This window comes from Neofelis nebulosa, chromosome 2 (genome assembly GCF_028018385.1).
Source record: "Neofelis nebulosa isolate mNeoNeb1 chromosome 2, mNeoNeb1.pri, whole genome shotgun sequence".
Lineage (NCBI taxonomy): Eukaryota > Metazoa > Chordata > Mammalia > Carnivora > Felidae > Neofelis > Neofelis nebulosa.
The window spans coordinates 36,364,244-36,379,846 of NC_080783.1; the positions used below are offsets into that span (position 1 = coordinate 36,364,244).

General features: G+C 46.5%; 2 protein-coding genes across 4 annotated transcripts in view; one reads left to right on the plus strand and one right to left on the minus strand.

Annotated features, from left to right (window-relative positions):
* Positions 1-300: 300 nt before the first annotated feature.
* Positions 301-15,603, plus strand: part of SATB2 (SATB homeobox 2) — a 194,186-nt gene continuing 178,883 nt past the window's right edge. Inside the window, exons 1-3 of one of the 3 annotated variants that reach the window (XM_058710060.1) lie at positions 301-411; positions 3,993-4,074; positions 8,441-8,668. In XM_058710060.1, coding sequence (XP_058566043.1) covers positions 8,500-8,668 — 169 coding nt within the window. In that variant the 5' untranslated portion in view covers positions 301-411; positions 3,993-4,074; positions 8,441-8,499. Of the gene's footprint in view, positions 412-1,810; positions 1,903-3,992; positions 4,075-5,792; positions 7,211-8,440; positions 8,669-15,603 lie in introns of those variants that run through there. The other 2 variants (XM_058710050.1, XM_058710041.1) reach the window with 2 other exon arrangements.
* LOC131490318 (uncharacterized) lies at positions 3,101-5,494 on the minus strand. Its single transcript, XM_058692568.1, has 4 exons — positions 5,412-5,494; positions 5,177-5,280; positions 4,252-5,108; positions 3,101-4,056 (listed from the first exon to the last, which is right to left on the minus strand). Exons 1-3 carry the CDS (start codon positions 5,492-5,494, stop codon positions 4,459-4,461), a joined length of 837 nt encoding a protein of 278 aa, XP_058548551.1. The 3' UTR covers positions 3,101-4,056; positions 4,252-4,458.

Sequence of the window (15,603 nt, forward strand, 5' to 3'; positions counted from 1 at the left end):
CCCAAATTGTGTGTGCGTGTGTGCGCGCGCGCGAGTGAACAGTTGAATTTATTAAAAATAAGCCCCAGCCTACCCACTCAAGTCCTCTGAGCCCGACGTGGGGACTCTCAAATCCTGACGTAGCGCCGGGGCAGCTCGAGGTGATGCCTGGCTCTGCTGGGCTTGGCCGCGGGGCCCCCAGGCAAGGCACCGCGGGGCGGGGAAGAACCGAGCTCCAGAACAACAATGTCACGGACACCCGGGCGTTAATTCGGGGGTCAAGGCTTGACGGACTAAGAGGGTTTCCGTGGGGCTTCGTGAGATGGAGAGAACAGGCGAGTCACCAGCCAAGGAAACCCTCTAGGGTCCCCGCCACTCCAGACAGCTTTGGGCCGCCAAATAGACCGACTGTCCGCTTCGTCCTCTGTCCCAGTAAGTGCTTGGCACCTCGGGTCCCGCAGCAGGCTTTCTCGCTCTCTCCCGAGCTGTTCGAGAGCAGCGCGGACCTAATGTCGCTAGACGTCGCCGGAGCTGCTCGAGCTAGCTTGGGCCGCCTCGGACCCGGCTTCCTGGGCTGGCTGGCCCCGGCTAGGGGTGGGCGAGAATTTCAGCACACAGGCTGCCCAGCCTGCAGGCTGGGGTACGGGTGGGGCGCCGTGGCCTGGACTTTCCAGGTATGCTTTTTCATTACAAGGGGTTGGGGTGCCGAGGTTCTGCCTGGCGGGCGGGTGCTTGTGTAGGGTGGTCCGGATTTGCCTGGGCCGGCTGCCCATCCCCCCCCCCCCCCCCCCCCTCCGCCGCATCCTTAACCTGTGGACTTGAGGCTACGCGGAAAGGCCGGCTCGGGAAAGCAGCGGGATGAACGGGCGCCGCAGGTTTCGGCCGCAGCCCACGCGGTGGCGCTGTCGGGAGAGGATGCCTTATCTCCGGTCTGGGACCCTGGCGTTGACCCGGGGTCCGGGGCGACGGGGCCGTAAGGACGAGTCGAGGTCGCAGGGTTCTTCGCCGCTACCTTGGGCCCCGGGATTAGAGATGGGGCAGACCCCTTTCTCCTCGCTCGGTGTTTCCAGAGAGAAAACGCAGCGAGTCTGGAGCGGGATTCCGGGCTCAAACCCAGGCCGCCCGGGGGTGGGGGCGGGGCGGCAGCCGCAGCTCCTTTAGCGTTTCGTGTTGTCCCCCCTTGCCTTGTTCCCGGTCGTTTAAAGTCGATTTCTATTTTTAAAAAACTAGATTAGCGGGGCAGTCATTCTCATCTCCTTGAGATGCTGCAGGAGATCCAGCTATTAAGCTCTTGACTCTGAAAAAGAGTGAAAGGATTCAAGAGCTCGGGGGCGCTGTCTTGTGTCGCTGGAGTTGTGCTCTGAGCCCGCAGGCCCTTCGCCTTCCCGGGCCTCTCAACCCGCGGCCGCGGAGGAAGCACTTCCACACCTCCAAACCAAAGTGTCCCTCACCTTCAAGACAAGTCCCTTCGCTTTCCTCACCCGGGGCAGGCGGTGCCCACCCCCGACATTTGGGGCCTCAGTGCACAGAGCTCCAGTCCTCGCCTGAGGCAGCTCCAGGGCAGACCTTCGCGTGTCCCCTCCCGCCCTCTGGGCCTCTGCATTGTCGGTTCCCGATTCCGGATCCTCCGACCTCCTGGGTGCTCAGCTCACCATCTAACACAAACTAGTTGCCCAACACCCATCCCCAACCAGTCTTCTCCCTGGGACGCTTCTCTCCGCCAGGCCGCAGGGACTCGTTCCTTTGAGGATGGGAGCAGGACCTTCACCACCCCTACCTTAGGCGGCCCGACGGCTTCTGCACCGCTCCGCCCCCGCCCAGGCCCCAGAGCTGCTGCGGGAGCCAGGAGTAATTTATCTTTGCCTGGCGCGGGTTGGGATTGCCCGGCTCTGATGCCAAAGAGGAAGGCGTGCGGATAACGAAGTAAGTGTCCCCCGCCCCCTGCGCTCTGGTCAGTCCCCAGACGCCCCGGAGCAGTCTGGGAAAGGGCTCGAGCCCACCCTAGTTGATCTGCTCTTCTAGGCGCATTCCCCTGGGGCGTTCTGGCCTCGGGCCCTAGTCCCCTTGGCACATCCAGTTTCCAATCCAAGCCTGGGGCAGTTATGCGGTTCGTGAAAATGTTGGTCGCCCAACTCTCCCCGGACAGTCCGCGGCGGAAATTGGCTTCAGAACTGGTGTGGGCTTCATTTGAGAGAAACGATTCCCTCCCGCCCTCCTTTCGCCCCCAGCAGAGCAAGCCCGGGTTGGGGGGGGGGGGGGCCGCAGGGGGGCGGGAGAGGCAGGCCTGCGTGGGTTCCTAGGAGCCATAGAAGGCTTTCGACGCTGGCAATTCCCGTAGAGCTTTGCCTGTGTGTGCGAGAATGGAGGAGAAACGCGGCACAACTTCCCCGTGTTCTCTAAGAAGCAGCGCAACGCCGGGAGGGCCTCTTTGCCAGGGTGACCAGACCTGAAATCCAGGAAGCCTGGTGATGGATGCTGGGCCCTCAGAGGTCTGGGTAGTCCAGCCGAGAGCCGGTGTCCCATGCCGGGCAGCCGGCACCCTCTGCCCGGGCAGTCGGGCCTAGGCCGTCCTGAACGGTCATTGGGGAAGGAAGGTTGGCCAGAGTCAAGAGCTAGCGCAGGAGAAACCTCGGTGTGGAGAGAGAGTGAAATCAAGAAATGTCAGTAAAAGTGCAGGCCATAAAAGGAGAAGAAAGGCCTGACAAGAGATAGAGAGAAAAGGGGAGAACATGGAAATTAGAAAAAACATGCATATTTAAGCCCAGCGCATAAAGATCCGTTGATTTTTAAAATAACAAATCTCCGTGTGATTATGAAAGACAGGCGACCTTTGACTAAATGACATATGAAAAAATTGGGGGTGGGGGAGGAGAGGGGAAGACGTCGTAGTAGATTCCTGACAAAAAACGTCAGTGAGAAGCAAGTTGAGGGATAAAAATGTCCCCCAACATGAACTTTATGGTTTGAGCACTGGAGCAAACTATCTGTGCACAAATGCGTTTTGGATAAAATTATTTTTAAAAAAAGTAATGAAAACCAATTCTTTTATTGAGTGTGATTTTGTTTAAAAAATGTTTGGAAGTAAACTACTTGAGGAATATAAAACGAAACCAAACAAAACTTTTGAATCATAATTTATTTAGTTTTAAAAAGTGGAAAATTTTAGCAAAAGATAAAAACGTTATTTAAAATTTCTTATTGTAAAAATTAAACATGCTGAAAATAATTGCTTACTTCAGTCGAAATTAGGTCAATACAAAAGTCGTGCAGTAAAAAGCTTATGTAATTTGAAACAGAAAAGGCCTTTATTAGGCACAAAACTCAAGGGGAAAAAAACCCCCGCACACGGGGCATATATCACAAAACTTCCTAGAATTCTCTTTTTTTTAATTGAAAGAAATTTGTAAAATGTGTTACTAAATATAAATCTACAAATATTCAAAATACGTTTCTAGTAATAACCCATAGTTTTTGGTATTTTCCTTTATGTTAAATGCACCTTTATGTGTTGAGTTCTTTTGCCCAAAATGATAGCTTTGTTCATTATCAAAAACGGACAAGAAGAAACTCCACTAATGAGAAAATCAATTAATTTAAAAAGGGTGCAGAATCTGAAAACAAACTAGCCACAATGTACATTTAATTGTACTTAATTGTATACTTTATTTAAATCACCCTTCTCAGGGGTTTAATAATTTAGAATCAATAGTTCCTTTCAAAACATAATAAAATATTTACGCTTTATAAAATATTAACCCATTAACAATACCGCTGTGTTGTTTATGAGTGTGACTGAAGTCTCCTACTCATGCTGTTGACATAAGCATGTGAGGTTAGCGAAGTGATCCTTCGCAAAATGTAAATGAAGATCTTCAGACAGTGGTGTTTATAAAATAGCTCATTAATGACTTAAGATTGAATCGCTCCAACCATTCGCATCATCAGATATAATAATAGTGACGAATCAGACAGGAAAGATCCTGGCTAAACCATTTGCATTTTTTTTTTTCCAGAAGTACTGAAGTCCTAATATCACCATTTCTTCTAAGTTCCTGGACACTGATCCGGAGGAGGATTCTGCAGTTCAACACCAAGGTAAGGAAAGAAACAGCATTATTATCGTTGTTAAGATATTTGTAAGAATTGCGTCTTTCCCCATTTTGAAAATGGGCTCAAACTCTGACAGTGGTAGTTGTTTTTTGCAAAACCCCCTTCCCATTCCGACGTAAAACTACAGATTAAAAAAAAAAAAAGTTTGTTGATCAAACTTACAGTTTGTTTCTTTGCAGCCAAAAACCTTAGCTACCACGAGTTGGTTTACTCGAGCCACTTTGTTCTCACAGACTTCGAATTGTGCATTTTCTCTAACCCGTTCGCTCAGGGAAGTGGGGGAGATGGGATTTGGGGAATAAAAAGCAGGGAAAAGAAAATGCTGCCTAAAACTCCCAGGGTGGCTCCCCGAAGATTTACTATCAAGCCTCACTTCCTTTCTCGGCTGGGCTCCGACAGCCTCCCGGGTCGCCTAGGACTCCTTTGGAACTTGGTGGGCGGCGCCTGGGTGCGGGATTCTCCGGGATCTGGGCGTTGAGACAGAGGCCGGGGCAGGTTTAGTTTCTGGGACCCTTTCTCTTCCAGAGGCTCCCCCGCCTCCCAGGCCTCTGCTTTTGAGGGAATGGCTGCGCGCACGCCGCCCACCGGGTAGGTGCGGCGAGTGGACGGCGGCCTACCTCCGGGCACACTAGGCTGACGCGGCTTCCCCCTGTCTGTGCACCAGCCCAAGATTTCCAGAATTACCACCCGAGCGCGTTTCCCAAAAACGAATTTAGTTTGGCCCTCTGGCGCCGCCGTACAGCCAACACTTCTTAAGGGGGACTGGCGGCTCAGGCAGCGAGATGGTTGGGAGTCCTCCGGGTCCGGGGGTTTAGGTAGGAGACACAAGGTGTGCGGTAGGGATTGGCGGTGCCGCCAGCAGAGGGGCTTCACTGGCCTCAAGGCGGGCGGGGACGCGTCCTCATTTTCCCGCCACAGGTCCGGACTGCGAGTGTAAGCCGGCGCCCGAGGCGGCTTGCGGGGGCCGCGGCCCCTGCCCACGTGCTTTTCTTTAAGGAGGTCCCGCGCCCAAGCGGGACCTCAGGGACAAAAGCGCGGACGGAGCTCGGCCTGCTCGGCTAGTGCTCGCGCCACCTTAAATGAACACCGCGGCTGGAGTCGGGCTGCGGGCGGCTGCGGCCGCGGGAGTCGGCAAAAGTTTGTGGCTCAGTTACACCTTCGCGGGACCTGCTGTGGACGCCCCCGCGCGGCCTCCCCCGGGACGAGGAGACCGGGTCCTCACCGCACACTCTGCCCGCGCGCGAAGCCTAGTGCCTGAGCCGCCTGGGGTCCCAGGAGTCCCAGACCCGCAGCCGGAGGACAGGCAGCCCCACCGCCCTCACTGCCTCCGCGTCACGGCCTCCAGGCGGCCCGGGCTGAGCTGCTCGAGATGTCGCCGGCGCTGCGAGCGCTCCAGGGACGTCATCCAGGGATGCCCCCCGCCCTGCGCCCCCCACGCAGCCCCCTCTCCTGTCCCACCCGCAGCCCGGCGGGCAGTGCTGGTACTCCTGCCACTCAGGACACCCGGGCTATTGTTCTGGACCCACAGCCGCGTCGGCTCTGAGAGAGAAGCGGCCTTCCCCGCGCGTGCGGCGGCGCGGCGGGCCCGGACGGCCGGCTCTGCGCGAAGGGGGAGCTCACAGGCATCGGGAAAAGTTGCTCGGAGGGGCGGAGGCGGTGGGTGGTGGGCGGAGGCGGTGGGTGGGGGAGGCGATAGCCCTCCTATCTCCAAAGTCGAAAGTACTCCGCGCAGTTAGCCGAACCGGGAGCCGAGGCAGCCGTGGTTGCCTACTGCGCGTCGGTCTGCGCCTCCGCCGGGAAACGAGGCAACCAGCGCCTGCCTTGTCGCCGCCGCCTCCGCGCCGGGACGAGTGCGCCTCGGGGCTGGGCGAGGCGGCCGCGCCCTGGACCCGCCACAAGGAGGAGGACCAGACCCGAGCCCCAGCGCCCGCCTGCACCCGGGCGCACCCACCGGCCTCGGCCACCGCCTCCGCCTCGCGCGGCACTCGGTTCTCTGCCATCGGTCCTCTGCCACCCGACGCGCGCGGTCCTCGCCCCACCTCTCTGCCACCGCCGACTCTCCCCTTCCTTCTCTACCCTCCTCCCTGCCTCCCACCCGCCCCTCGCCAGTCCCTTCTGCCTCCTCCGCAGCCCCGCCGCTGTTTGGGTCGCCGGGCTCACAGCGATTGATTGATTGATGTTTAATTTCCTGCCAGGCGGGGCCCCCCTCCCCCCGCAACCTCCCCAGCCCTCCTCCCCGCCCCCCACTCTCCTCCTTCATTGCGGTGGACCAGTCTGGCTTGGGTTTAGATCTTTCCCCCCCCACCTCCATCCCGAAATAACCCAGAGACTTCCCCTACCCCCACCCCAAATTATTATTTTGAAGGCGCTAGATTTGGGGACGGAAAGGGGGAGGGGGAGAAATCGGAAACCGAGGACAACCCAAAAGGACTCACTTTGCCTGATGACTCAACGCAACTAATAATCATCTCCCTCTCAGTGTATCTCTCTCTGCGGCTTGTCAGTGAGTCCGGCTCCGGCTGCTGGCGGCGGCGGCCGAGAGGGGAGAGGCTGGAGGTGACAGCTTGGGCAGCCGCCGCGTTTCCTCCCGCGTGCGGTCCCGGGTCCCTGCGCCTTCTTGGCTCTGGGTGACACCGGCCCTAAGGCTCCGGCCGCGCCTCCTCGCGAACTAGCAGACCTGCGAAGCGGCAGCACCGGCCCGCCTCCGCCTCCTCCCAGTCCTCAGCCCTTTCTCTCCAGAACGGGTCTCCTTCCCGAAGGTGTGAAAAGGCTTTTTCAGCCTCCTTTCCTCTTTTCCCCTCCTCCGCCGTCTCCTCCCTCGCTCGCTCGGGTGCCCCTTTGGAGGAACCCTCCTTTCCCTCTCCTCCTCCTCCCCCTACCCCCCTCCCCCCTCCCCCCCCAATCATCATCATCATAACAACCATCTCTGCACTAGAAGACACCCTGACCCAGGACCTTAAACGTTAGGACCTGGGAAAGAGGAAAAGGGGAAGGAGTAAAGAGGAAAGAAGACTAGGAGAACACTGCAAGGCGACGCACCAGAAACTTTCCACCCTGGATTCTCTACTTTTGCTCCATGGACAGAGCCTCAGCCAGCCAAGTTACAGACAGACTGTGAGCAGTAAGTACGCCGGGCGAGGACTCCCACTCCAAGCTCGGGAGTTCGGGGAAAGCCCCGGGTCCGGCTAAGTTCCCTCCCGGCAGCGCTCGCCCTCTCGGACAGCGTAGCAGAGGGAGTAGGGCAGCCCTTCCGCTCTGTCTCTGCATCTTTCGCGTCTCTTCTCTCACCTCCCCTCTGCCACCCCCACCATGTCTCCTTGACATGCGGCTTCTCCCACGGCGAGACCGCCCGCGAGGATTCCTAGCGCACTTTGTTGTGCAGGGTTCCTGCTTCTCGGGGATGTCAGTGACAATGTGAGTGCAGTTTCATCAGGTGTTTCCTCCTCTTCTGCCGCCCCCCCCCCAAAAAAAAATCCAGGGGTGCCGAGATCTGCGGGTTCCTTGAGGAGCGCGCTGCCAGCCAAGAGACCCAGAGGAAAACTTTTTGGAAAAAATTTTAAATTGGGGTTGATGAAGGTTGCTTCTTAACCTAATAATTTAGATGCTTTTTGCTTTTGTGTTTTATGCTGAAGAGCTTTTTAAAAAATCACTTAGGATCGGAAGAAGATAAGAACATTCCAAAATAATGATTGTAGCCCCCTCTACTGTGATGAAGGTTATTCTGGAGAGTATTCTGGTGAATACCTCCAAATGTTTTGGGATGCTTATTAATGTGGAATGAGGGTTGGTTTTGTGCAAAGTGTGTTTGTGTCTCAAGACTTGCTCGGTAAAGATAAAAAGCAGGGATTCAAGGAGTCCTTAAGGCAGGCCTTTGGCTCCTGCCCCGCCATTCACGGCACATTCATCATGTGGTTAATTCGGTTTCTTACGGACTTGTGTACATCCCCTATCCCTTCCTCGAGTGGGTGAGATGCCTTTTTATGAAGTTCACTTCTTCTGCAACACTGACCCCCACACGGCGAGGCTGTCTCATCTGAGAACGGCGTATGCCAACCCTGTCCCAATGAATGGGCCACTTCTGGGCGCCCCTGGGCGCTGGCCTGGTTAACCGTCACCGAGGGCTAACTTCTGGAGAGCAACTGGGCAGTGTCGCAGCACCTCGAGCTTCCTTTGGCCGCCCAGTGTAAGGTGGGGACCCGCTTCCCGGCTCGGGCCCCTCGGGCAGCGTGGGAGGAAGTTTGTGTGGCTTGGTGCAGCGCTCTGCCACTGGCCTGAACGTCTATCACGTGTGTGAGCGGTTTTCCCTCTTTTTTTTTCCCTCCCCCTTCCCTCCCCCCCGCCCCCTCCCTAGGTCCCTGCGCGTTTTATTGCGACCTGCCGGTGGGAACTTTGTCTCCGAGTCGGAGCAGCATGGAGCGGCGGAGCGAGAGCCCGTGTCTGCGGGACAGCCCCGACCGGCGGAGCGGCAGCCCCGACGTCAAGGGGCCTCCCCCGGTGAAGGTGGCCCGGCTGGAGCAGAACGGCAGCCCCATGGGAGCCCGCGGGAGGCCCAACGGCGCCGTGGCCAAGGCCGTGGGAGGTAACAGCCCGGAGCGGGGAGGCGCGCGCAGCCCCGCGGCCCGGCGATAATGGCCCGGGTGTCAGGGTTCAGGTTGATTAGGCGCTGTCGCGGTGTAGGATTACAGGAAGTGAATTCCAGGTTGCCAAATAATGCCCCCGTCGCCTCTCATCTGCAACTGGTAGCTTCATGTAGAGTTAAAACAAGAAAGTGGTTTACCCAGAGGGTGGCATTTTTTGGGCACTTTGCCACTGTGTGCTGAGGTGTTGGCAGGTTTATGTCACAGCCAGCTAACTGTTTCTAGATTTTCCTAGAGAGCTTTTTAGTGATTTAACTCTTTTGCTTTGCCTCAGAGTATCTGTTGTAGAGATGAAGTTGAGGTGCGATCGCTTTTGTGGACTAGTCTTTAATGCCCAGGAGCAGGAGTGTTGGTGTTACCTTGTAGTCAGGACAGTCCTTCGAGATAAATTAGTAACAACTGGGAATATTTCCTGCCACAGTTCAAGTGGGAAATAAAGAAGCATCATGAAATCTGCCAGGCCCTTAGAAGCTTTAAGGTCACCATTTTCTAAACAGTTTAAAGTCCTACGCGTTTGTAGGTTTGTTATGAATTACAGCAGAACAGGTAAAAAATAGCAAAGTAGTCCTAATGGCTACATGCTGTTTACCTTTCCAAGAATTTAATATTATTTAAAGAAAACTTTTTGGAGATTTTACTACTTAAACAACCACTTTCCTTTAATGTGGTCAGGAAAAATAATTTTATAAAGCGGTATGTACGAAAGTTAAATATTATTAAAATATGTTGAGGCTTATGTGCTGTTTGCTTAGTTGTTTTGGCATACAAAATGCACAATTCAACATGGCATTCAGTTTTTTTGTGTTTGAGATAAATCACTAGTTTAAATCTTTTTTGCTTCTAGAGGTTTCCCCCCTAATATTTTCAGCAGTAGCTTACTTAACATAATTCTTCATATGAGCCCACCTGAAATGATACAAAACCATGGCAAAACTTAGTGATAAACTCCAACCCCATGTTCTAAATAGCCATAGTTTGTATTTCAAAGTAAAGACTTAAGTCTAAACGTCCATACCCTTTTAAAGAGTTAAAAGACATTTTATAAAATAACACGTTTCTATTTTTACTTAGTTTGCTATTATTATTTCTTCACCGTAGACATTCAGAATGGTTTGCCTTAGTTCCTTATATTAATCATCTCCCTTGAGAAGCACCCATTCTCACAATTTTTAAAGCTTTAAAAAATGATTTGGCTATACATTGTGGCTTATGCACCTTTTATTTTTAGGGGCTTAAAGATACACTTCGATGAAGCAAAAGATAACTTGATAGTTCTGTGACCCACTTTTTAAAATTTGTGTTTATTGTGCTATCTTGAGACTGGAACAATAACTTCAGACTTTTTGTAACATTTTATTATATGCATATGAGAAAGAAAAATATATAGCAAATATGGTAAAACCAAGTGTAAGATGATGCGAGTGCTGATACTATTTGATTGAAAAACTTGGAAATCATTGGAGGAGGAGATGTGTTCTCAAAGTGGCCTTATGCATAAAGAAAAAACTTGGACATAGAATTTTGGTTTCTTTCTGAAGACCTGCTAAAATTCACTGAATTGAAAGAAGTCTCTAAACATTTTAGAACGTAATTGTTAACAATTGTGATTCCTTAGAAAAAAAAGTGTTTTCTTTATTCCTACATCATATTGAACTGTGAAAGAAACTCCCTAATTTTGTTGACCAGGAATACCTAAATTCAGTGTGAAACAGTGGTAGCGTTTCTTATTTTCTGAGACTATAATTCACATTTGACCACTTATTATAAATCTGGTATAAAGTGAAATTAAGTCTTCAAGAGGAATAATAGGTTTGTTTCAACAAGCTGCTTTCGTCACTTTTACTGAGCTTTAATGTAGTCATGTCAAAGGCCTTATTAGTTGCTTTCCAAAGTGAAAATAGAGATGCTATTAGCTTGTCTCAGTAAGTACTGTGTTTAATACTTACTAGTGAAGTGGTTAAAAGAGTTTACATATGGTGAGTTTTAAAAAAATTTATAGAAAGATTGTATTCTGTATAGCATAGTAGATTATTTAGAAAGATTTTAATTTAGAAAACTTTAAAATATAAGAACATAAAATTTTGACAGTGTAAAGTTTTTTATTGAATGTTAATATTTTTGGAGGGGTTTAAGTTTATATGGTTTCCTAATGTATGTTGAGCTGGTAACAATTTCATTTCTTTGTAACTTTTAATCATGTATATAGATGGAGAAAAGCAAAGCCTTTAAAAAAAATTTAAAATTTTTAAAAATGTTTAAAATACATTTCTAGTTAGAAGTTCTTTGTCATTGAAAGACTTTTTTTTTTTTTTGAACAGGTTAAGTATAAAATAGATTATATTTCTATCACCCTACCTTCTTTTGTTTAAATTTTCTTTATGAAGCAATATAATAAACATAGACAACTACAAAATATTTATAGCTCTATATCATTTATTACCATTTTCAGATATATTGCAGTCTTGTCAATGTTATGGAGATGGTTTAAAAATAGGGCTCAAAATTTGATAGGATGCATTTGTTAATCTTTAGTGATTCTCTTTCTTAAAAGCTTTCCCTCTAAAAATGGGGAGATCATTAAGTTAATTGGTTGCCCAATAATATGGCAGTTTATCTTCCTGCTTTTGATAAACAGTGAGGTGAATAAATGTTTCTGAATGCCTTAGTTGTAATAGTAAATTCTGTTGCCCTTATTCTACGGTTTTAGACAGAGAGTTTGGTAGGTTTTTTGGTGAGAATGTGTTTGTTAAAAAAAATTATTTTAGTGTCTGGATTTGACTAGTTGAGGTGGTAGATACACTATCACAGTCCTCAAGGTTGCGTTTTAATAGGGGACTTAAAAGTTAGTGTGCTGTTTACAATGTGGTTAGCTTTAGAAGACTATTAGAACATAGATCAGTTTTGCTTTGTCTTTCCAACACCTTCTAGGATGTGTTTGTTCTTATCTAAGTTATGTTTTAAAGCATGTATGTAATAAAATAAGTGCTCAGATGTGTATGACAGTCAGCTTTTATAGAAAGTCCCTAGGCAAAAAAAAAAAAAAAAAAAAGGCTAATATCTCTTTAAAAAACATAGGAAGGCTGGGAGAGAGTTTAGAGCAAGCAAGAGCACCGTGGTGTTGACAGCTTTATATCCCTGCTGGGTAACATTCACTTACTAGAATTGGCGTCCCCTCTCAGCTAGTAATTCACTCCATAAGGATTTTGAAAAAGGATGATTAATGGTGGGGAAATTTATATTTGTGAAATTGTTGATTAAAACTTACAGATCTATTTGAAGATTTAGAAAAAGAGAAAATTATTAAGGGTGACGAAAATAAGAATCAGATGATCCTTTTTGCCACCATTAACATAAGTACCTAAAAGGTTCTGCTGTGTGTAATGCTTCAGCCACGAAACCTACAGCATAAAATGAAAGTGATGCCAATCAAGTTTGCAGAGGAAGCAAAGCTCTCTGCTTTCCTCTTGGACTGCTGAAAGGCGCTGGCCAGTTGTGCTTTAATAGCAATAAATTATTGTGCTTCATTCATTGTTAACACAAGCATTTTCATTTTTAAATGTTTGGCTTAAAGAAAAACTTTCAGACAGCTTTATTTAAACTGAATGAACAGCGCTTGAGTATACCAGATGGTGTATTTGCTGATAGGAGGCATTAAACATCAGAAATCTTTTTGATATTTTTCATTTTCCTATGAATTTTGATCATTTTTTTTTTTTGGTGTTAAATGTTCTAGGCTTTTGGGGGGAAAATGTTTGAACACCATGAATATCTTTTAGAGATGGTTGCTGTTTTTTGAAAAAAATTTCCTTTTTTTTTTTTCCTGAAAAATAATTTGTTTTTAAAATCATGATTTAATCTTGTTGAGGAATTGCCTGTTAAAGTTGTCTTATAACTAGTTGACCCAAAGTAGGCCTATTCTTCTTGCTAATAGGCAGCCCTTTGAAGAACATAACTGTCTTGTTACAAGGGGAAAAAAATCATTATGCAATACACACTGATGTATTCAAATAGGGAAGCAAATGTGATCACGATTGTTGGGCAGGGCCTCATTTAGAGCTGAACATTGTCTACAACAACAGTTAGTTTAATTGTCTACATGTGGAACATTTCCTTTTAGATTAAAAGAAATGCAGTTCAGGTCAGGTGCAGTCACCATATTAGCAGTGTAGGCAGACATTTTACTCTTTGAAGGGAGTACAGCTATGAAAGAGTATAGATATTGATGTATTGAAATGTATAAAATACTTGGAAATTTAGACACATATTGTCAACCTGGTTAAAATGACGAAAACCCATTAAATTCATTTTAGCCAAGGATGAACACCATTTTGCTTGTAGGGAGGCCTCATGTTATTACTTCCAAAGAGAAAAGATTGTATTTCCCTTTTACATTCTACATTTTTTTTTTTTTTTTAAGGGTTTGAGATCTTTTAAATAGAATGAACTTAGGCTTTGGGGTCATCCAACAATCTAGCATGTCCTCTGTAGTTTTGCTGAGGTAGAAAAATAGCCCTTTTCTAAAGTGTTTTTAGTCCTTGGCCTGTTATTAAAATAAAGATATACTTGGTTAAAAAAATATATGCAATGGAACATACACATTAAACAGAACATAGGGTATCCGCCCCTCAAAGTCCTGAGCATAATTTGATGTTTCAAGTAATTTTGGAAGCCTTGTGTTCCATCAGCAGAAACCCACTGACCATTATATATTCAAGATCATCTGCAATGAAATGTGTGTATGTGTGTGTGTGTGTTGGAACTACATAGATGTCCCTTAAGACATTTGTTTTTTAACCCCTGTAGAAAATAAGCAATATAATCTTTTCCCAGGGGGTTGTGACTAGAATCAGTCTGTACGTCTTAGATATCTTGTATATATATTATATTTATGTATATATAAAAAGACTTATTATCATTTATTAGAGGTCTAGGAATATGAATTTGCATTATTTTAAGAATATGGAAATCAGTTTTAGTCCAGGAAAGGCAGGGTAATTATTTGGTATATCTGGCAAAATATATCTCATAAGCAGTCAAGTGTAGTGGTTCTACTTTGATCATTTAAAACCTTTAGTTTTCTTTTTTTGAAAAGAGACTTCAGTGTAGAGACTTTACATGCATTTGTAAAAAAGACATTAACAGGGCTAGATGAGTTCTAAACTCTATTATTTTTTAGGTCATTTTAGAGAGTTTAGGTTTCTGTTGCTAAAAAGGAACCTATTCTTCACCATTAACAAAGTTTCTTGTAACTAATAATCTCACATTAGGTAAATAAAATACGTTCATAATTTTTTTTTGTTTTTTTTTCAGGAATCTATCCCACATAGCATGTAAATTAATAAAAAATCCTCTATCTTCTTTTATTTAATAAGTAGGGTTTTTTTTTTTTTTACCTATGTAACTAATGTGTGGTAACATAGTGGTTTTTGCTGTCTTCCTTATAAGAGTGCTGAGATACAATGGCATTTTGGAACATATTTAAAGATGGAGCATTTGACAAAAGTTGTATGTGTAACAGTTTGTCAGTGAAAAGTGACAAGTGGGGAATGACAAATGAAATGTTGGCATCATCACTCTTTATTTTGATAAAAATGTCTCAATTTGCAGTGATATAATACTGTTTCATATTATTTCATGAGTTGTGTGAGATGCATAAGGGGAATTTAGATTTTGTGAACGGAAAATTAGCAGCCCAAACTCTCTTTTCAGAAGCTTTGGCAGCACGTTCCCCACCCCACCCCCTACTCCCCAAGAGTAAGAACAGCAGTGAAATATTGGATCTAACCCATACATTTTAACTCATTATTTTTTAAGAAAGAAAGAAAGAAAGGAAGAAAGAAAGAAAGAAAGAAAGAGAAAGGAAAAAGAGAAAGAAACAAGTGAAAATGGTTTTAAGTAGAAGACCTTTATGCGTAGCTCAGCAAATGAAGAGAGTTAGCCTTTTTTGCTTCCATTCTTTTCTTTATAGTGATTTTAAAATGAGTGATTTCCCTCTGCTGACTTTGATTATGTGGGGCTTTCTCACTTCCAATCACCACTGCTCTCTAGCATTAATTTAGGGTGCCAGTAAAGAGAGTTGTGAATTCCTTTTATTTTAAAGTGCAATAGAGGTTTGAGAATGTCTATGTGTTAAAAATGGGTTTTCATATACAAAGGATTCATCATCCTACTACTTACGGGTAACGCAATAGATATTTCAAAGTCCAAGTAGACGGCCCTGAGAGGAATTGAGGTATGAGTTAAAACAAAAGCCAGTTGAGTACTTACAGACTTCCAAAAAAGCACAGACGGAGCCCCTATAGCATGTTATTTTCCATTTTCTGAAGTCACATTGGTTCCCGTATTGTCAGTGATCAGCCAAACATTTATTTTCTTCTTTTGCATGAAACAAGCCTCACAAGCACTTCATGCTACACAGTGTTTATGTAAAAATGTTCCATGGTGGAGTTTTCAAAAGCATGGAACTGTATCTCTTTAATTTTGTTGTTGTTGTTGTTTTCAATTAGCAGAATTGTTTTGCTGTTTAATAGCAAGTGATTTTAAGAATTGTGGCAAAATCAGTATAATTAAGTGAAAGCCTGCATCAGAAATTGTCTTCCACCACTTCTTTCTCTTCTCACCTACAAAGTTTTACTTCTTCCAGATTTTTTTTTTTAAAAAACTAGGTAAAAATGACCTAATATGGAGTAAATTGCCTTAGACATATAATTATGGCAGTGGGGTTTATGGGATGTATTTTTTCCATTTTCACTGATGTGTGTACCTTTAAAACTTAAAAAATAAACTAGTGAATATTTTAGTTACTAGTTTGGCAAATGCTTAAGATGAAGAAAAAAAGCATTAATAGAAATTTCAAGAATTTGAACCTTGCAATGAA

What these genes read in the sequence shown, in the direction of transcription:
- LOC131490318 (XM_058692568.1), bottom strand. Translation starts at nt 5,494, where the DNA reads ATGACGTCCCTGGAGCGCTCGCAGCGCCGGCGACATCTCGAGCAGCTC. An exon ending in GAGGCCGTGACGCGGAGGCA is followed by an intron (nt 5,281 to 5,411) that starts GTGAGGGCGGTG and finishes GTCCCGGGGGAG; the next exon opens with GCCGCGCGGGGGCGTCCACA. An exon ending in GCAGCCCGACTCCAGCCGCG is followed by an intron (nt 5,109 to 5,176) that starts GTGTTCATTTAA and finishes TTTGTCCCTGAG; the next exon opens with GTCCCGCTTGGGCGCGGGAC.